Source organism: Pseudopipra pipra, chromosome 12 (genome assembly GCF_036250125.1).
Source record: "Pseudopipra pipra isolate bDixPip1 chromosome 12, bDixPip1.hap1, whole genome shotgun sequence".
NCBI classification, from domain to species: domain Eukaryota; kingdom Metazoa; phylum Chordata; class Aves; order Passeriformes; family Pipridae; genus Pseudopipra; species Pseudopipra pipra.
The window spans coordinates 860,592-881,253 of NC_087560.1; the positions used below are offsets into that span (position 1 = coordinate 860,592).

The 20,662-nt window shown below is 42.4% G+C and overlaps 1 protein-coding gene and 1 long non-coding RNA gene across 2 annotated transcripts in view; one reads left to right on the plus strand and one right to left on the minus strand.

The window, feature by feature from the left end:
• Positions 1-2,771: 2,771 nt before the first annotated feature.
• On the minus strand, positions 2,772-7,439 carry LOC135420640 (uncharacterized). The gene is made up of 2 exons (XR_010433643.1): positions 6,618-7,439; positions 2,772-3,236 (listed from the first exon to the last, which is right to left on the minus strand). It is a non-coding gene; the product is annotated as an uncharacterized LOC135420640 (long non-coding RNA).
• A 128-nt stretch (positions 7,440-7,567) lies between these two features.
• KLF13 (KLF transcription factor 13) overlaps positions 7,568-20,662 on the plus strand; it is a 33,053-nt gene continuing 19,958 nt past the window's right edge. Inside the window, exon 1 of the mRNA XM_064668313.1 lies at positions 7,568-8,343. Coding sequence (XP_064524383.1) covers positions 7,803-8,343 — 541 coding nt within the window. The 5' untranslated portion in view covers positions 7,568-7,802. The remainder of the gene's footprint in view (positions 8,344-20,662) is intronic.

The window sequence follows — 20,662 nt, forward strand, 5'->3', positions numbered from 1 at the left end:
ACCTTTGAATCAAGCAGCAATAGAACAGATTTCTTTCTTTCCCCTATGTCCTATATTTCCTCTACCAGTAGTTTCCTCATACTCCCCATAAAAGGAAAGAGAAAGGTTATTCAGAGATGCTTTTCTGTATTATAATTTGCAGTTACTTTGCTAAGCAGTTCTCTCTTCAGCCTCATCATCTCCTCAATCTCCATTACACTCTCACCTTTATATCCAGGTTCACACGACAAAAAATGCTGGAAAGCAGCCATTTTCTTACCCATGCAGGCTCCACTGGGATGCACAGCTACCCATACTTTACCACTACATTATGCTGTCTGAACGAATTTCTTTTCTTCTTTGCAGTGGCTCAGTTCAGAGGCAGGAGAAAAACTGATAGAACTCCCTACTCCAAATTCAGTTTGCAGTCTCACACAAACATAAATACCAACTGCCCAACAGCAAGCATTATCCATCAGCTGTACTTAAACATCAGATCTTGTCAGAATAATTCTGTAAATATAACATGCCAATTTTTGAGCATTGACCATTTCAGCAGGCCTAACATCTTACCCATCTGACATTATAATATCTGCTTCAGATAGCATATTGCAAAAATATTCAGCTGATTATTTCACAGTGGTATTTTCACCTGTGATTCACTGCTGACTTGCAAGTGTGAACGTGAATAAATGTTATGCAACTTTTACTGAATAAGCTACTAGATCAATTCACTCATCTGAGCACTTCCTGGTATCGGGTTGGTATTTTCTGTGCTTTTGAATGAAAAGAAGCTTAGCAAAACTGACAACATGCAACATTCACACACTGCAAAAAGCACAGGTAAGTTAAGAAACAGAAATAATAAATGGATAAATCATAAAAGACCAAAACCAGCACTGAAACAAGTTAAACTGAGCTCAAAGTGATGATTCTGTGGATGGATGAAATCTAGTGGAAGTGATTCTTCTCAATACATGGCCTCTAACTTCCTCTATTTTCACTCTGTAACAGCAGTCAGGTTTTGCCAGCTGTGAAGCAGAAAGTGAAGAAGTCATTATTTTATGTTTTACCTTCCTATGTTTGCTGTACCTTAACCTGAACACTTTCCTTTTGTTTGGTAAGCATTATTCAACTTGATGTTGCATTAAAAAGAAGTTATTTTCTTCTTTTTCTGACCTGATTCCTCACAAATACATACCAGGTGGAGAACTGGATTTCATCATTGAAGTTCTATGATGTTCTTATGGCAGGAATGTTACATTTCCCAATATTCTTAACTTTTTACATCAACAGTTAAAAAGCCCTTTACTGGTGCAGCTGCTGACTTGTTATGATTGGATGTCTCAGAACCACTGGCCACCAGACATTACTCCTTCACTTGGAAGTTTTTTCAGTGTGTTACAGACCACTGACCTACAGCTTGGCTCTCACTGAATTGCTCTCCTGTACTATACGATGAACAGCAACCTTATAAAAATTAGGAGACAGAAAGGTAAAAGGAAGATGAAAAAGGAAATTAAAAGCAAAAACCCTGGATGTTTATTTGTGGGTCACCAGTTCAGAGGTCTGACCAAAGCAGAAAGGCATGTCTGTGCCTGCAGATGAACCAAGAGACTCTGGTGCCTCAGCTGCAGAGGTCAGGCACACTCTGGAACAAGCCTGCTGGGAATATTCAGTGATGCTGAGCACTGGGAAGCCTTTTAGGATGACCTGCTGATCATTTTTGCAAGAAACAGCACTACCATCTTAAAGAAGGCCTGGTTCATGGCTGAGAGAAACCAGAGAAACTGGCCTCTAGAGCCTCACAAGTTATAGAGAGAAAACTCTGAGCATAGTTTTCTCAGAGATTGTCTGTAAAAAAATATTGCAATGAGCACACAACTGCAGGTGTCTCCTGGGATCTGCTGAGCACCCAGTGTCTGACAGCTGAAGCACAAACTGCATTTCATGATTCAGGTTGCTGCTCCCAAAGGAGTGCTTTACTTCTGCTCTTGGGATTTCCAGCCTGGAATGGGCAGTGCCCAGAAGCCACAGAACCTCACAAGTCCTGTGCAACCAAGAGGCACATCCAGGTTTGCCATGGAATAGAGCAGCTATTAAAGGCTATTAAAGGCTATTAAAAAAAAAGGAGTATATAAAAAAGTAAATCTCACCTTTCAAAACATACCTGTCTGTTTCCTAAATACTGTGATAAGTGGTATCCAAGAAGTCACAATTGATAAAATTATTGAGGAGAAGAAGAACCAGAACCGGATTCAAAAATAAAAGCATTGGAATAAAACATTTCCCTATACGAGCGGCAGTGGTTCCACTGAGTCTTCCTCCCTATCTTTCTCCTCTCAAGGGGAGGTAAAAATATATAAATAAATAAAATAAATCAAGACCTTCCCCCCACCCCACAGTCCCCAACTAGTCTTGTTGCTTAGAAATTCACAGATATTACTTTAACACACAGTGGCTTTGAGGATTATGTGGATATTCCTATTGAGTCCTCCCAAGAAATCCATTAAAATGGATACAGTTTGCATACAGTATCATTGATGCTCATTTCTAACATCTAAACTATTTAATGTTAAAGAAAAAGACTAAGCATTGAATAACAACTGTGCTTCCTTTTGTTTCTCAGCTTTTAGCATTTTCCACAAAGATACCACCTTACACAGTAACTAACAAGTCAGTCAGACCAGTGGGAGGGAGCCCAGTTAGGACCCTCCATTTCCGTACCCCTTACATTGCAACACTGTCACTTCAGTCTCCTACTGTAGAAATGAACAGCTGAAAACAAAAGAAACCTTTCAATCACTGTTTAATGCAAGAACATGTTTACATCTTCTTACACTGTTTCTGAAATGTCAAAATTGCTGACCCTCATGAAACAATGGCTTCCTGGCTTTTCAAATATTCAAGCCTTACCTTCACTTTTTGCAAAAGTATTGCCAACTGTAAGCCACTATAGAGGGGGGTTTTTTTGGAGGGGGGAGTTTATTTTACAGTCCAAGTCTTTAACAATTGGAGACCTACTGGTGATATTGGTATGAATTTAAGCAATAACTTGCTACGACACAACAAAATTGGTCCAAATTAAAATGAGCTAATGGGATTCTGAACATGAGGGTGAACATCTGATACTCGCTCTTTTATTAAGACACTGGGACTTGTGAAAACATTCAGTGGAGAGCGTGGCTCATCTCTGGCAGAAACTTGTTCATGTCCTCCCTCTTCCGATCTTCTGCTAATTCGGCATCATTATTAACCTGGTATCAACAAAAGAGACATCGTTAGGCATGCTAATCTCTGTGAGAGGTACAGGCCAGAGGCTTTATCATTCTGTTCCCTTTTATTCCCTTTTCTTTCCAGAGTCCCCCTCAAACCATGGAACCACTAAGGAGGAACCACAGGAAAGCATCAGTCAAGACTGATATGTTCTGTCAAAGTGTAGGATTGGGGATACAGGTACCACAAGAATGCAGGTAGAGATATCTGTTATTTTCTTTGTTTCCTTTTTTCCTTGTTTCTTCAGTTTTATGGGACAAGGAACTATTTACACAGACAAAATAAAATGAACCTACATCTTTTCATCTTATAGGCACTATGTAGGAACTGAAACAGGGAGAGGGACTACATGGACTTTTACTTTTTCTGTTTCATAAAGAGATTCCTCAGGTGATATAGAATTATGTAACTTCACTGAAGTCCATAGATCTCCTGTGGTTTATGCTTTTTGTGCATCTCACTCACTGGATCTAAAGCAGAAGTGTATGAAAAGAGAAGAAATTACTGAGCAAACTTATGCAGGAAAAGTGCTGTTCAAATACCTGCTACGATAAAACTGCATGTTTAGATCTTACCATGTTCTTGGGAATAGTAAACCAATTTCTCTCAGAAAAAAAAAATCCTCATATCTCCCACTCATAAAACTCTTACCTCAGATTGCTCAATTTTGCATATTGCAGTCTTCCACTATTATTTGGTTTACAGCATCCTTTTACCCAGAATAACAATTTTTACATCAGTTATAAAAAATGTTGCTATAGATCAATTTTTCCCTTTACTTATTTTGGCCATGCAAAATAAAACACCAGTCTGGCATTTGTGTAAGGACTTTGTTCTATTCTGTTTAAAGTTCCTCTTAACAGAGTCCATAAAACTATTTTCATTTCACAAAGCATTTTAGAGTTTCTTATTCCTATAATTTAAAACAATGAGCTATTTTGGGAGGAGCAGAACAGGGTGAATTACATTTAAAATTATTCTGCTGTTATGCATTTGTAGCTAAAAAAAATTCTAAGTTATGTAATAAGAAAACAATAAATATTAAGAATTCTGCCAAAACCCAGGCAGTATTACTTGAGTGGATGCAAAAATAGTGCCATAACAGAGGAAAAAAGTCTCACCTCAACCTGTGGGACAAAGGCCTACGGGTGAGAACACACCAACAATGTAACCAAATAAAGAAAATTAAATAGGTAGGATCTATTTTTATTAGTTTTTTGTAATCTCAGTTTCAAAATTCAGCTCATTTGGTGAGAACAAGTCAACAGGTGTGTGATATTCAGCAAAGGCAAATTTGAGATTGACTATGTACTTAGAGAAATCCACTTTTCCACTTGCTCAGAGAAAATAAACATGCCATAAACAGCAATGAACAAATAGGCTGGTAAATATATATATGAGTACAAGAAAGAGTTGATAAATGGGCACACTATTTTGTCTAGTGATCTCCATAAAATTTTTTGTACTACTGATCAAATGTAATGACTGAAATTCCTTACAAAGGAGACTTGTTACCCCTGCTACTTTGCTACTGTTAGTTCACATAACTACATTTAACATTTGCAATCCTGAACTAAAGCCAAAGCTGGTTCCTCTGGGCAGCTGGAATTATGCCCATGACAAACGCACTTGTACATGCCAAGAGATAGTGTCTCTTTCACACAGTTAGTGTGCAAGACAATTTTTTACTTCCAGTCAGCTATTAAAAAGTCAGAGGCATATTTTCCTTCATAGTTATGATGTAAAAGAGAGTAATACATGAACTCAAACTGGACTACACACACACCTGCCGAATATGACTAACTTTTCTTTCGCATCAAAAAGCTTTGTTACAAGTAACCTTCACAACACTGCTCTTTCCCAAAGAAGTCATGCTCCTAGGGTTCATAAAAGCAAAAAAGGAGCAAGTTCTCATCAAACTGAACCTCGTCCCCTGAGCCCCCGCCTGTTCCCAGGCACACTGGGGCTCCTTTGCAGCCCAAGACTGACACCAGCGCTCAACGCAAAATGGCACAAGGGCTGGAGAGGTCATCAACTCCCAGGGGCTTGGTTATGGCCATTGGTTTTACATGAAAAGCAGGAGCTACTCTCAGGACAAGGCTTTAACTCAATAGATCTTTTGAAAAAGCAAGTCCGTCCTTCTCCCTGCCCTCAGCTGTCCCAGCCATTGCCCCTCACAGCCACTGCCCCTCACGGCACCTCTGCCCGCAGCCCTGGCTGTGCACAGGACACCTGCCCCTCTCCTGGGGCCACAGGTGCTGGGAGCCGGCCGAGCCGTGTCCTGCCTGCTCACACCACGAGAACAAAACATGAGCAGCATCAGAGTCTCAGCCAGAGCGCCTCGGGCACACGGACACCCCCCCAGCTCCAGCAGCACAGCCCGGCTGAGGGGAGGCCAGGCCATGGGGGCAGAGGGCACAGCGGCGCTGAGGGGCTGTGTGGGCTGGGGGCTCAGAGCAACCACGACACTCCAGGTCTCTCCTGCACATTTTCTGATAGTTGTCCTTGATGCTGGAGTAATAACTTGTGAACCTGTGCCTAAATGTTGCCCTTTCCTCACTTCTCTGAAAACAGCCCGCGTTTCTCCTTAGATTGAGACAGCTGCAGGGTTTGTTCTCTGAATCTATTACTAAAGAACCACCAGGAAGGTCTGCTTAAGCAATTCTCCTCCCTCAAGGAAGAGGTTGAGCTTGAACTCAACTAAAATTTCTTCTACGTTTTCCCCAGGATTCCCTTTTCATCTAGGAGCAAATAGGTAGGTCCCAAACTCAACCTTTTTATTTGGACACATGTAAACACTTCCTGTAGATATGCTCAGCAGAACAAATGGTATGGTATGTCTGCATCAAAAGGGCTCGATTCAGCATCAAACCACATCCTCCTGCACAGGTTGTGCCTCCCTTGGCTGCAGCCTCGGGTCCCACACGGCAGCACTGCCCCGTTCAGAGGGCACGCCTGGGACTGTGGCAGGCAGGGGACACTCAGGAGTGCTGAGGCGTGGTGCTGACGGGAACGAAATCCTGGGTTTTCACAAAGCGCAGCAGAAGTAGACATTGCTCCTGAATATGGTGTTTTCATGTGTACAAAACCAACTTTTTGCTCAACCTAACACCAGAACTATTTGAGTGACTGCAACAGATGTTCACTTCATCTCACACCCGCTCAAACTCCAAAGCTTTCCCTCCAGAAAGAAAGGCTTCCAAAGCAGCCCTCCTCTTTGTGAACACCTCCGTCTCAGAGAAAAGGCCCATCTGTGCTAAAGACATGAGTTTCCAAAGAAATAGTCCGAAGAAACATGTTCCAGCAAAGATAACAGGCACCACAGAGTGCCTTCAGACCTCCTTTTGGATGGGTTTCTTTACCTTTCTTGGCAAGTTAATCACACACACGACTCCCTTGTTGACTCAGGCGTTAATCTCTATAAAACCGGCCGAGCTGTATCTTCAGCAAGCTGAGAATAATAATGAAACCCAAATTATTTCCACTTGTAGTTTTCAATAATCCAGAGGCCGCAGAGCACTGGGGTTTTGCCAGGAAGGTGGGCGATTCCAAGTGTGTTCCCTGGGCGTCACTTAAACCCGTCACAGCCCATCGGATCCGCACACGAGCTCCATCCCTGCGGCCCCGCTGCTCACTTGGATCACTCTTTGGATCTTTGGGCAGGTCAGTGCCTGTCAACAGTCCCTGGCAGCGCAGGTCTGATGTGGGTGTTATTAGGAATAAACAGATGCTCTTGCAAAGTCTGCAGCGTGGCTGCATTTGGTGGCGGGAAGTGACAGGTTACTGGTTGTTCAGTTTTGAGTTATAGAAAGGTGCAGTTTGCCCAGAAACAAGGGGATCATGGAATGGGGGACACATAGTAGGCGTCGAGAAGGCTGTAACCCATAATACCTCAGTCAGCGAGGAAATGGGGACGGACATATCGGACAAGGGGATAAAAGAGGCTGTGACCTTCATTAAATTGAGAGACCTCACTGGGGACTGGACAGTGAAATCTGCCTTTTATTCGAATAAAAGTTTAGTTAGCTCCTCTGCCTCTGGGATATTTTTGAGGCTCCTAATAACAGCAAGAGGCAGGTATTTTTCAGAGCAATGTTAACGAACCGTGCCCATTCCTCACAGGCAGACGGGCCGGCGGAGGCGCCCGCGCGGGGCCCTGCGGTCGGGGCGGAGGGTGCTGCGGCCGGGGCGGAGGGTGCCGGGCGCGCGCCCCCGCCGGCCAATCGGGCGTCTCCTCGGGTTCCCGCGCGCACCGCCCACCTGCGGTTGGGGGCAGGGCCGAGGTGCGGTGACGTCACGGGCGGTGGCGCCCAGGCCCCGCCCCCCGGTAACGGGCCGTGAGGCGCCGCTGTCACCGCGCGAGGGGACGCGGCCGGGCCGCCCTCACACAGCGCTGCTCCTGCGGAGACACCGCGCAACGGCACAGGGGAAGGTCTGCGTGCGTGATATTCTAAAAAAAACGGAGACAGCGGTGTTGTGGTGGTGTTGGTTTTGGGGGTTTTTTTTTGGTCCTCGTCTGTTTGGATTTCTTTCTAAACTTATGAAAAATGGCAACAGCAGCATATGTGGACCATTTTGCGGCAGAGTGCCTTGTTTCCATGTCAAGTCGTGCTGTTATCCACAGTCCCAGAGGGGAGCCTGATCCCCAACCTGGTGAAGCAATATTTCCTCCATCCAATGGAGAAGATAAGCGGGAAGTCAGAGAAGCCGGGAAGGACAATGGACCCTCGTTACTGGTGGTAGCCAGCATTTTAGCAGACCTGAACCAGCATGTCCCAAACTCACCTGCGCTGAGGATGGAAAACACGGAGAGCCTTGATAGAACAGAACAAATACACATTTCCATTGCTCCTAAGGAGTTTGGGGAAGAAAGTGTGTCTTCGGCTGGTAAGCATGGAGGAGAGCGAGCAGCCACACCTACCAGCCTGGCTGCAGTCACTGAGCCAAGCCCCAGACAAAAGAACAAACGCATAAGAAGCTGGACTGACCCTGGATCACCCCAGAAAAAGCACAAATGCCACTATGTGGGGTGTGAAAAAGTTTATGGCAAATCTTCCCATCTTAAAGCTCATCTAAGGACCCACACAGGTTAGTTACGATCCAGACAGAGATTTATTTGTTACAGCTTGGTAATTAAAACCAAAACCAAACAAACTTGTATTTGGCCACTGTTATGGTTTCACCTCTCGGAACTGAAGCTCGGGAAAGCCAAACGGCAAAAAAAACCCAAAAAACAAACCTCTGGGAATAAACCCTTACTGGGCACAGATTCAAAGCTAATGTTGCCCTGTTTTATTAATGTCACAGGGAATGGCATGTGGGTCATCTGTGTGGATTGTACCAAGCTGTAATTTTTAGCTGCTAGCCTTCTTGTTCTGTGTGTCTTGTACTTCCCTTTCCAATACTTCTTACCTTCCTGTTTTTCCTACCCCATGCTCCCATCACTATACCATGCTTATCACTTCCCATGCAAGCTTTAGTATTCTTGATATTTTAAAATTAAATGTTCTAGAGGCACCTAAATGGCTGTGTGTCTGTTTCTTTCTTTAGCAGACACTTTGTGAAAGCTAGAGAAAGCAGAAAGGCAGATGGAGAGGCTGAACACCATAAATGAAGAGAGAGGGGGATAGGGGCAGTCTCTGAGAGGCTTTTGACAGCTGGGTAAAACCAATTTAAAACCAAAAAACGTTGGAATTCAACCATTAACTTGTACTCATCAGTGCTTAGTGTTTACTTCTTGCTGAAGACTTATCTGACCACTTTTTTGTTCCTATTCTAATTTATGAGACACACCCATAGAAAAAGTGGAAGTCTTGCAAGCGCTGTGAAAGTTGTCCTGAAAGTATTAGGAGAGCCATCTTGAAAGAGGCCCCAGGACTGGCCACACCTCATGCCTGGTGCTGGGGAACAGGATGGCTTCAGTCAGACGGGGACACCAAAAATTGAGGAGAGTGGTCTCTGCTGAAGGCACAACCACAGCACATCTGCTGAGGCACCACAGCGACCAGAGCAGCTTGTGCCAGGTTCCACTGCCTGATTCCAGACAGCACATTAGTTCACTGGGACGTACGGTCCTATTCTCTTGGAAGGAGCAGTAAGAAAGAGATCCCCAGAACTAAACATGACTTAGCAACTCCTGAACAGTTTTAGCTCAGAGGTGTCAACCTCACCCACCTGGCCAGACCTTCAGTGTCCCTTCGGATTTTCCTGTTGCCTTCCTGAGATAAAAGCAAGAGCCATTCTAATTTGAGGGCGTGTTTTGCTCTGTGGGGGAGAGAAGAAAGCCCCATCAAGTTTGAGCGTATGGATGGACAATTCCCCGTGGCACACAGCCAAAGGAACAGCATGTTCCTGGCACCCCAGGCAGCCTGTCCTGCTTTGCACTGTGTAACTGCTTTTTGCCGCCTTGGGAGCTACACAGAAAAGGTGCTTCCACTTGGCTTGCAGGAAATTGTCTCCGTTAATTTTCAGTTCTTTTGCATTCTTATTGCTGGCATTTGCCACTGTCCTGAAAGCGAAAGATAAATTTAGCGATGTTCCTGGGCTCCCAAAGCAAGCGGAGCCCAAGAAGGGAACTCGTGTCCCTGATAAAGCGGAGGGCTGGGCATGGGGAGAGGAGGGAGGGCAGAGCCGGCGGGGAGTGCCGGCACGGCGGAGTCATTCGGGGACGCTGGCTCGCCTCCAAGTTCTCTGATTTTTTCTTTTTCCCGTTTTTTTTTTTTTTTAACTCTTAATTTCCTGTATATTTTTCAGGTCTGTAGGGCTCGATTGGCTATTGCTGTAGCTAATGGCACAGAGAAGAGAGCATGTGCGTGTGTCTGAGAGCTAAAGGAAAAGCAGGGAAGGGACTGTTTTTGCCCAGGGAGTGGCAAGACCCTCGGGGACTACAGCTTCTTTGTTTTCTTTCGTCTCCAGTGTCTGTGTGGGAAGCTTTAAGCAAAGCTGCCAAGTTTCCCTCCTCATTGGCAACAGGTCTGTCTCTGTTTGGATTGAGTTTTAAACAGGCTTAAATGCCTCTTACTCCCCTTCCAGAATGTTTTCTAAGGTGTTGGGATTTTTTTCTGTCTTTAAAAGAAATTGTGACAGGCTTGAAAAAAGTTTGTAAGACACTAAGACTTAAAAGCTAATAGAACAAGTGATGACTTCCAGGACTAGCAAATGTTTGCTTTTACGAAACACATAATGGGTTTTACTGATGTAGAACGAGGGTTTTGGGTCTCCTGTGCTTTCCAGTGATCCTGAACTAGCTGAGTAAGGCATCAGTCTACCCGTGTGTCAGATGGGTGAGGGGATGGGTGTCCACCTCACCCTGCAGTGCTGAAAGGACACCAGGGACACAGGGAAGCTGCTTTAAACACCAACCCAAAGAACTGCCAAACCTATTTACTAAGAAACAGTCAAAACCCTCTGCTGTGGAGTGGAGCTTCTTCCATTGCTGTATGACCAGGTGAGCTGGTATTTAGGGGTGAGCTGAAGGCTGAGAACAGTACTGCAGGCTAGAGATGATCGTGCAAGAGATACTTGAACAGAGCAGTTTATGACCTGCTTTAGAATCTTCCTTGTCCTTGTCTGCTGCTGTGCTCAGAAACTAAGGGCTTTACTCTTCGTGCTTAGAGGAAGGATAGATCCTTGACCTTGTGGTGTGGCAAAGAGATACAGAGCTTTCCAAATACTCCTGGGTCAAATCCAGCCCATGTTGATAGGGACTGAGAGCTGGTAGCGTTTTCCAGCTGTTTGGTGCCCTGTGTGAAATCCTTCTGATAGTTATAGCTAGATTTCAGTGCTCAGTTATCTAAAGCAAAAACTATAGTGCAGAGGATGCTAATTATCTTATTTAAAGCAAAGGAAACAAGGTGGAAAAGCCAAGGAAGTAGCGTCTGCCTTTTATCCTCTACTCAGAGTACAAAAAAGTTTTAGAATTAAGTACTTGATTAGCACAAACTGTGATGGGCAATCCATGGTTTCTGGTGCACTTCTTTGGTACTCCAGTGGCTAAGCTGTCTCAGCCTTATGAATACTTCATCTTTATTAAATTGCAAAGCCTTGCACCGGGCAGAAAACATTTGTCACCAAAATCTTTACTATTCTCTCCACCAGCTTTCAAAGTTCCCCTTCCCCTACGTGTCTTTTCACATTTATGTTTTCCACCCTACTTTCTCACTGGATGTCCTGGCGTTCAACATAATCATCAGCCACATAGCCCCTGAAGTTTTAATGTTTACCAGGAGGTTATATGTGGTGTCAGAGGTAGATGGCAAGTCCAAATTCTTGTCCAGTAAGGTTCCTGTGAGTCTCAGAAGCTGTGTTATGGTGCACAGATACAGCACCCTGATTGTCCAAGCTATACTGACCCCACTGATACAGAGAGTTTCATTTCCATACTGGTTTTAAAAATTCTCTCCACTCCTGAGAAAATTCATAAACACAAAGGACTTTCAGAAAATCAGATAAATCAGACTAAGTTGTCCTTCCTCTAAGCAGGTTTTCATCACAAAGGTTTGGAAATTTTCCGAGTCATTGGAAACCACTTTGTCTCTTGATGCACCAGTGGGAAGAGGGAGGCAGTACAGAGCCTGATAGCAATCCACAGGCTACAATCTTAAAAAGCATTTTGCAGGACCACTACATTCTGAAGAGGTTGTAGAGAGCCCCAACTTACTGCATTATACCATGCATTTATATGTAGAAAAACAGACTGGATTTGGGCCAGGGATCACAAGAATCCCGTATTGCAGCTCCTCTCCAAATCACTGTGACCTCTCAAGCTTTTAGCCATCTTCATTAGCGTGGCATCATGAATGCAGAGATTAAACAAAATAAACCTTTGTTTAATTCCATCCTTCTAAAGTCAGTCATCCTACTCACTAAGCAGCACATCATAACAGGAACAGCTTTTCAGGAAGTCATCAGAACTAAATGAGTTTGCACAAATTAGCATAAACTTCTGGAGATGTGGGCACCAGTCTCAGTCTGGAGTCTTAGTATGGGAGAGTCTTGCAGGAAAACAACTTGTGGGCCTTGTGGCTTAACAGTTGCTCCTCTGTACTACTGCTAAACTGGCTCTATGTGGCTGTTGGGGCACAGGAAGAAGAGAAGGCCTAATTATATGACCCTTGCTCATAGATGTCAGGTTAGGACTCATCCAAGAGAAAGTGGTCAAGACCTGTATCAGTCTCTATCTGACAGAGTGAGCTTGGGCAGCCTTACAGTTAGGGAGGTTTTGTTATTTGGCATCCGTTGTTTTTAGTCTAACCCTTATTCCTGAAATATTGGTTGAATTAAAATAGGTAGAAAAGACTGATTCATTTCCATTCCCTTGTAAAGAAGTTTTCATTTCTTTACATTAAATCTCTATAAGCACATTTTTGAGGACAACACTAATGAACCCAGATGAAAAAAAGTTATTTTTTAGCTTATGTGCTCTTTTATTGCATCAGTTATTTTATCTCGTTTCCCTAGGCAACATTTTTCTGATTATTTTGTAGCTGAGATATGTGAAAATGGAGAATTTAATAACGTATTCGGTATTTGAAAGCAATCTGAGAAATGAAACTATCAAACCTCATTGTGACAAGTATGACAACAAGATAACAATTGGGCTGGACAAACTGGAGTAGAATACAGCCTGTGCTCAAGTTGGTAAAGAGGCCTTTATATAAAGTGCAGATAATGTGTTTTGAATAGGGGCTTGGATTTCACTTTCAGTTCTAGTATTACGTTAACACAAAGAGTAAAGCACAGCTTCCTCTAAGTTCTGAATGAAGATGCAATCTGTGTGTGTGAAGAAACCAATTAACCAAGCAAGTTCTTGTATCAGTGAAATAAAGTTCATATTCCGTTTTAGCACCTGGCATTTACCTGAAACATGGCTAGTTAGCCAAAAACCATGAGGTTTCCTTTAGCTTGCCTTAGGCACACACTGACTCCCGAAGGGCTCACGTGCAGCAAGGGCGCAGTGCTTGTGGAGACCCAAGGCTTTGCAGGAAAAGATTACCAGAGGATAAACCTAATTTAATGCCTTCAGTGCCTGCAGATAGCTCTTGTACAGCAGGATGAAATGAGTGGGTACTAGGGCTTTAATCCATCCTCTGCTGAGCTGCCAGTTGGGCTGCCATGCATGCCAGGACTTCTGGGGAGCTGCACTCCCTCTGAACAGGATGCCAGCGGAAATTGGAAGGGCCTTTCTCCACTGCTGATCTTCCACAGGCCAAAGGACAGACTAAATTAATTCGTCCCTCTGCATGTTGGGCCTCCTGGTTTTGAAGCTGTTGTGTTACAAGTTAGAAAGGGCTCTCAGGGTCTGCATGCTCACCTCACTCACTGCAGTATGCCCAGCTCAGCCAAAAGCTGCAGGGTGTCTCTGGGCTGGTGCGCTCCCTAACTGCCCTCCACTTCCTCACTTTGCTGACTGCATCAAAATCTTTTCTCTAAAGTTTGTCTCTGAGATGGGCCCAAATGGTGGCTTCTGGACAGATTCAAATGCTGGCCTCATGAAACAGTTCTTTCCAGCCTGAGCCATAAGCACTTTTTCTGAGCGTTAAGAAGTTCAGCAGCTTACTCCTACTTTTTTCCTGAAAACTGATAATCTTAAGTGTCCTTTAATAAGCCTATATTTTTAAAAGCAATACAGATTTTTAAAGCATTGTTGGTGTTTCTTCTGAGAGAGCTTTTCAACTTCTTACTTCCTCTAAGAAAATTTCAACACATTAAAAAAGTCAGTAGAAAACATAGCTTGCTTTAGAGCCCTGCCCGAGTCCCCACCCTAACATGCAATTCCCAAGACTAAAGTTCTAAGCCTGGATCAAACAGTTTATGTTCATGGAAGATAACAAATATCATACATGCTATAAGTTTCTTAATGTTAAAGTATTTGAAATAAGGACAGGGCATAAATTTTTTAAAAGAGTAAGTAAATTTTAAAACTTACATGTTTCAAAAAGAACTCAAGTCAGGAAGAAAAGCTGAACTACTCCTACTCACTCCTTTTACACGACTGCTTTAAGACTGAATAACAGGATTCAGTTAATTCAGTGCAAAAAAGTTAGGGTTAAATTAGTTGCATGGTGAATCCAATTGGCTGACAACTGTATTGTTATACAGGTTTTTCTGTGAAAGGCTTCCCTTTTTTTCAGTTCCCTCCTTTTTCTCCTCAGTCTTTATGGAAATTTTTCTCATGCAGAAGTCACCAAAATTAAGTTTCTGATCACAATGTACAGAATTTAGGTATTGTAGCTCAAAAGCATTTAAAGTAAAGCAGTACTTATCATTGTAATAACTGTACCTCGTGGAAACTCAGAAACAGTACAGAATTCTCTCTCCACAAACCATTCAAACCATTTTTCTTCTGGCGTGGAGGTGGAACTGGTGTCCAGTGTGATGAACCTTATTAATCCTGGAAGCAGTGAGGGTGGGTGACCTTCCCGTTGTCTTCCTCATCCTAGACACTGGTAGTAGCACTTTCCTTCTCAGTAGCAAGACCTAAATCTTACAGGTAGTTTGAGGTAAACCAGCAAACAAGCTTTTGAGTGAATGGATGATTGCAATTTCCAGCCCTGTGGAAAGAAAAGTGTTCAGAATGATCTGTAGAAGATTTTTCTGCAGTAGCACATTTTTTTCTGCAGGACACTGGCAAGTGTATGTGACGTAAATTGTGCATAAACAAATCTTTTGCTAAACTGGAGTTCTTTATGAAACAAACAGTTTGATTCCATCTGAAAAGAAGGCACCTTTAACCATTTAAAATACAACTGTTCCATTGTGTTTTTGTCTGGCTGAACATGGTTATGGCACGTCCAAGAGCAGAAACCTGGAACTTGTTTATATTGGACATGTGGTTTCTAGTTCTGTTTTATAAGTTAAGCATGTTCCAACTTCTCCCCTGCCCCCTTCCAGTCTTGGATCAGCTGTCTGGAAGTCGGTGCTGACAGAGCCAAAAAAATACTCTGCTGTTCAAATGCTGGACAACTTTTGAAGGGTCCTTTCTGTAGAATTTCTATAGGTATACTTTTTTCCCTTTGTTACCCACTTGGCTTTTATTAGGTAGATTTGTATGGGCAGTGAGATCATTATCTTGCTGTGTTCAGTTTAACAATAGCTAGACAATGTGGGTTATTTAAGTGCAGGCACTGAAGTCAGACACACATATCCTGTACTTTTCAGGTCTTGCAGATTCAGCAGATCTTACAGGGCCTCCACTTAATATAAAATAAAGGTTTTTAAAAGTTCAAAGTGCCACCGTTGTGGTTACTTGTAGAAAACGACCTCAGAAGCTTTTTTGCAGCCCTAACATAAAAAGCATTTACTAACCAGGAACTTGGCACAAGTCAAATGGTATTAAAGTAAGCATATCCTGAAATAACCTCTAGTGCAAGGGAAAGATTTTCTGTAATCAGTTACAGCACTTTTGTAGTGCTCTCAGGAATTACAGGCAAAATATTTGTACTGGGTATCTGCTGACATTGCAGCCAATGGACCAATAGATCCATCCTTAGATTTATTGCACACTCTATTTCTACCAGACAGCTCTCTTATTATTCAGTTATAAGTTATATAAGTTTTTGGAATAGAGGCACCTGGAAAACTCCCACGAGAGAGCATTGTGTCGCTGCTGCATGTGTGGCATCTTTCCATCAGCCTTGGTGCTGCAGCCAGCTCAGATGTACCTGGACAGCAAACACCCAAACAGGATGGACATGCTGGTTATGTCCTTACTGTCCACAACAGCTGCTTCTAAAACTGGTAAAGGAGAGAGGCAGAAATGCCACCTCTTCCAGAGGGATGTATTGAGCTTTTTAAACTAAACAGCTGTAAGTATTCCCACTAGAGGAACTTAGAATGGAGCCAGCTCAGAAGGATTAGAACATGACAGCCTAGTCCATCTTTACATCTTTCCTGCAAAATTTTGTGAAGTGGTGAAGTGGTTCATTAATAGATCAGAGAAACATTTATTTTGCCGTGTGGGGGTAAATAAATGAAATTACATTGGTACAAATTTACATACTAGACTGGGACTTTACAGATTCTTGCAGAACCTCACAGTTGCATGCAAGGCTCTTCTGTATTCTTAATCTGGTAGTTTAGGCCTTATCCTGCTATAACAAATATGAACAGGGATGCTGCTAAAATCTCACAAAAGCACAGACTGATTCTTGTTATGTACTGTAGGGGCTCATTGAATTTGCAGTCTCTTTTAAAATGCCAGCAGAAGGACTGCAGATGAGCATTAATACAGGAGGGCATTGGTAGTTCTTGATTGTTCTGGCAGTTGATGTATTTTCCAAGCCTTATGTGAATTGTGTGCAGCTTTCTTATGCATGTGAAACTCTGACTAGAGCACAGAGAGCCTTGTAAGTCAATGGAGACTTCATTTGGTGCATGTATGTCTACAAGCAGTGCCCATAGAATGGTTGGACTCACTGGATAATAAATCCAGGCTGTATTCATAATTATATCTTTTAAATTCTCAGAACATGGCCAAAACAAAACCGAATTTCTTAGATATCCCAAAGGATTACTTTCTGCCAGGATTCTCATTAATACATTTTTCGCCTTTGTGCAAAGATGTACCATATTTACACCTTCCATTTGCCTCAGATTTCATCATTAAAAACATATGAATTCTTCTCACGAACATTTTAGAAATAGTCTTTCTCAGACTGACAACATTTGGAATCAAATTCTAGCATAAATAGAAACGTAGGAGCAAAATTATGAGCAACCAGAAAAGCAAATGCTTTGGAATTTATAGATGGCCCTGCATGGTAGTATTAACATAAATAGACTTATTAGAAATGGATTTAAAAGCTTGAGTTTTCACAAGTGACAGAGAAGATAGAAAATTTGGTCATGGTAATTCTAATTATTGATTACTAATTTTAATAGATGCTATGGTGAACTATGGATGCTATCTAGAACTATAGAATCAGTTTTACTTCGACCTACATGATATGATATGAGGTAAGACTATCTCTAGCTGATTACCTACCCCTTGTCTAAAAAAACCTCTGTCAGTGTCCTTATAAGGAAACATATTTTTTTTTTTAAGCACAGAATTTTGTGTTTCATTTGGAAAGAAACCTCTTCCTCTCCCCACCACCTGCAAATATAGTAAACATTGCATTCATAAGACACATAAAAGTGTTTTTGTACACAGTTGAAGATAACTTTTAATGAACCCTAACTCTGATTCTGCCCCTCCTACTTGTGCTGGTGAGGCTTTGAAGGGGGAACAGGGCTCTTGCAGCTCTATATCTCAGCATTGCTCAGGTAGTGGGATGTGTTGCCTGGAGGGAGAATTGCCCCTTTACCCACTATCTCCACTGTTACCTGCTCTGCAGAATACCTGACATTGGTGACAAGGTAAGTTTTCAAAAGGCTGCCACGAACCTTGCCCCAGACTTCTCCAGCTGGGCAATGTACACTGGAATGCGTTCAGGAACATGACTGTCAGACACCTCACACTACACTGAGAATCTGCAGAGCTCTTACTCCATAATGCAGAGACAAAGCTCTAATGAGAAACAGCTTTTAAAGACTGCTTGTCAAAGTACAGCTGTTCAGCACCAGCATCTTCTGTGCAAAGTCTCAGGCAGTCCCCAAAGGGGTGTTCTTTTTAAAAAACACCCAAAAAGAACAGAACATCTTGTCATTCTGTTCTTACCCCAGATCAGTACTTGGAACGCACTGATAGTTCAAGTAAGCAGTGTGGACTAGACCAACACAGCTCTTCTCTCCAAGCCTACACTCTCACCTGACTCACCCCACAAGGTCCTAGGTGGTGAAGGGCTACATTTTTAGAGACTTTTTGCTAACATTGCTGACAGGTGAAAACTCGTGTAGAACTCACCTGTTTTCTCTGCACTTCTGCATGTGATTTTTTTGAGCAGTGTGGCCTCTGGAGAAAAACAGTATCACTGACCTTATCTAGACAAAATCATCTCTGTAATGATACACTATTTTAAACCTGCATTTTTCACTCGATACTTCCTCTTCTCTTCCCTGTCATTTAAAATGAGATTATTTAATAGGCTGCTGTTAATTCCATGGTTTTAGGGCTCTGTAACACAAAAAAAATCGTAGTTCTGCTCTTTCACTATGTTTGGTAGGTTAATAAGGATTTGAGTACTTTCTCTCCTCTCAAACACCAAGCCTCTCAGTGAAAGAACCCTTCACTTTTCATGTCCTCATCTTGACTGGTGTTCTTATAGACTGTTTACAGGAAAATAATTCCATTTTTATATGCAACAGACTGCTTCCTCTTGAATGTACAAATAGCTAGATTAATTTTTGTCACTAAGGCAAAAATTACTAAAATTTATATTTCGTAACTAAGAATATAATAAATTACAGGAAAGGTCTGAGAGATTTCTATCTGGTTGGTGCTTTGCTTTTGTAATGAATTCCTAAAAAAGCAGCTATGCTTTCTGAGATTTTATCATCGATACCCGAATTTGTGCTGCTAAGGTTAGCATTTGTGGGTGGGTTACAGACTAATTTGTTTGGAACAGCATATGACACCTGTGCTGAACTTCCGTGCAAATGTTTGCTTAAAGCTTCTTTCCAAAAGCCAGCTCTGTTGTGTACAGTGTGTCCTTGGAGACATCCAAGTTCCATTTCTCTATCGCATACATATACACTGCAAACTGGATATGAGCACTGTTGTTTGCAGGAGTCTCCAACTCACTTGGCAGAAGCCACGTTTCTCTGGTGTTGGCACCCAAATTGCTTTCTTGGACGTTTCGATGACTTTCTTACAGAAAGGCAAGAAGTGATGTGATTGATATACTTGATAGTTTTTGTTCTTTGAATGCAGGGGAGGAACTGAGCTCCACTCTCATTTGCAAAGAAGGCCAAGTGATCACATAACTGTCTTTGCAACCAAATGGTTGTAAAGAGGCTGTACCATCCTCGTGGGTGCACTGCAAGGCCCGTGTATTCCCCGTATGTTCTGGCACACTTTCCATTTGAGTTCATTCCTTGCTGTTCCAAGGTCAAACAAGTAGGAACAACAGAAACTTTCACTGCACAACCGTATTTCACTTGAAAATCAAACCACTTTTGGGTATTTTAATATCTCATTTTAAAAAAATACACAAACAGTCCTGAGTTCCTAGGCCAAGCTTGTGTCTGACTCTTCTGATTATGAAACAAAACTCCTTCCCATCTGTACAGAACTCCAGTGACACAACAGTAGTCAGTGAATAATCAACTCTAACACTTCGGCTTCTGTGTTACTTTTTGTGTGAGCATTCCTTGTATCCAGTTCCTTCTCCTGTGTTAAGCCATGGGATTATGCCCTAGCTGCCTCATGCAGAGTGGTAAATTTATTCTCCTAACAGCATTTACAGCCTTGAGTTGTAGAATGAAGGGGTTATACTGAAAAGGTGATTTTCAGTGTGCATCAATGAGCATGGGGACAGCACGGGGTATAGAGCTTTACAGTGCTGATCTTATGTATCTTCTGCAAAAAATGCTAAATGTATACCAGTTTATGTGCAGTGTAATGATGTAGCATTATTCCTAAGATTTAGCTTTTCTCCTACTTGTCCATTATTCACAAATCCTAAAATTGAGCTGTAAAAACTTATTTTCAAAAAAAAGTAGAAACAAGTTCCAAATGTTGGCTGAAAATCAAGTACAAACTACTTTGTGCCTCAGGTCTTTTGGTAGGAATAATAAGCTGTCCCATTTGGCACTGTTAAGCTGAAACAGCAGTAGCTGCATCATCTCAATCGGCCAACGCCGTCAGGATACAACACAACTTATGAAATTGCAATTCCTGTTTTCTCTGGGTTTATTTACAGTCAGTCTGTTGTAACAGAACCTCCTGATTACTCAAGGTTATGAACCTTGTAGTTCTTCCTTCTGCAGTTCCTGAATCCTAGCCCAAGACCCCTCATGGCTTCCACAGCTGGGCTCAGCAGGAGCTGAGGAAGTCAGGTTCAAATCATTTTATGGTTCTCAGATTTAGGACTAGATTGACCAAGAGTCCAAATGGAAGAACAGCAGGGAACTTGTGTGATCTTTCTCAAAGTAAAAATTATACCCTGTATATCAGGTTTTGGAGCTAGCCTGCAGACTTACATGGCAGTGATATCTTCTAGAATTTCACACTAATAGTGCATTTCTTACTGTATTTCACAGAACTTTTCCATAACAGAAAGCTTTTCCTGACAAATCTTTGGCCACAGTAAAATCCTGTATTTTACAGAGTATTTCATTAGCCCCTCTGCTTCAGGCAAACCAAGTATGGTCAACCTATTTCCTGCAAACATAGGGAACAGGTGCTCCACCTCAAAAAGCCAGCAGGTTTTCTCTCCTTGCCTGGAGTTAAATGTTCTTAAATGAAGAATTGTAGCAGAGCAGGAAGAAATGTCCTGAGGCACTAGTAATTTATGTTTTGGGAAGT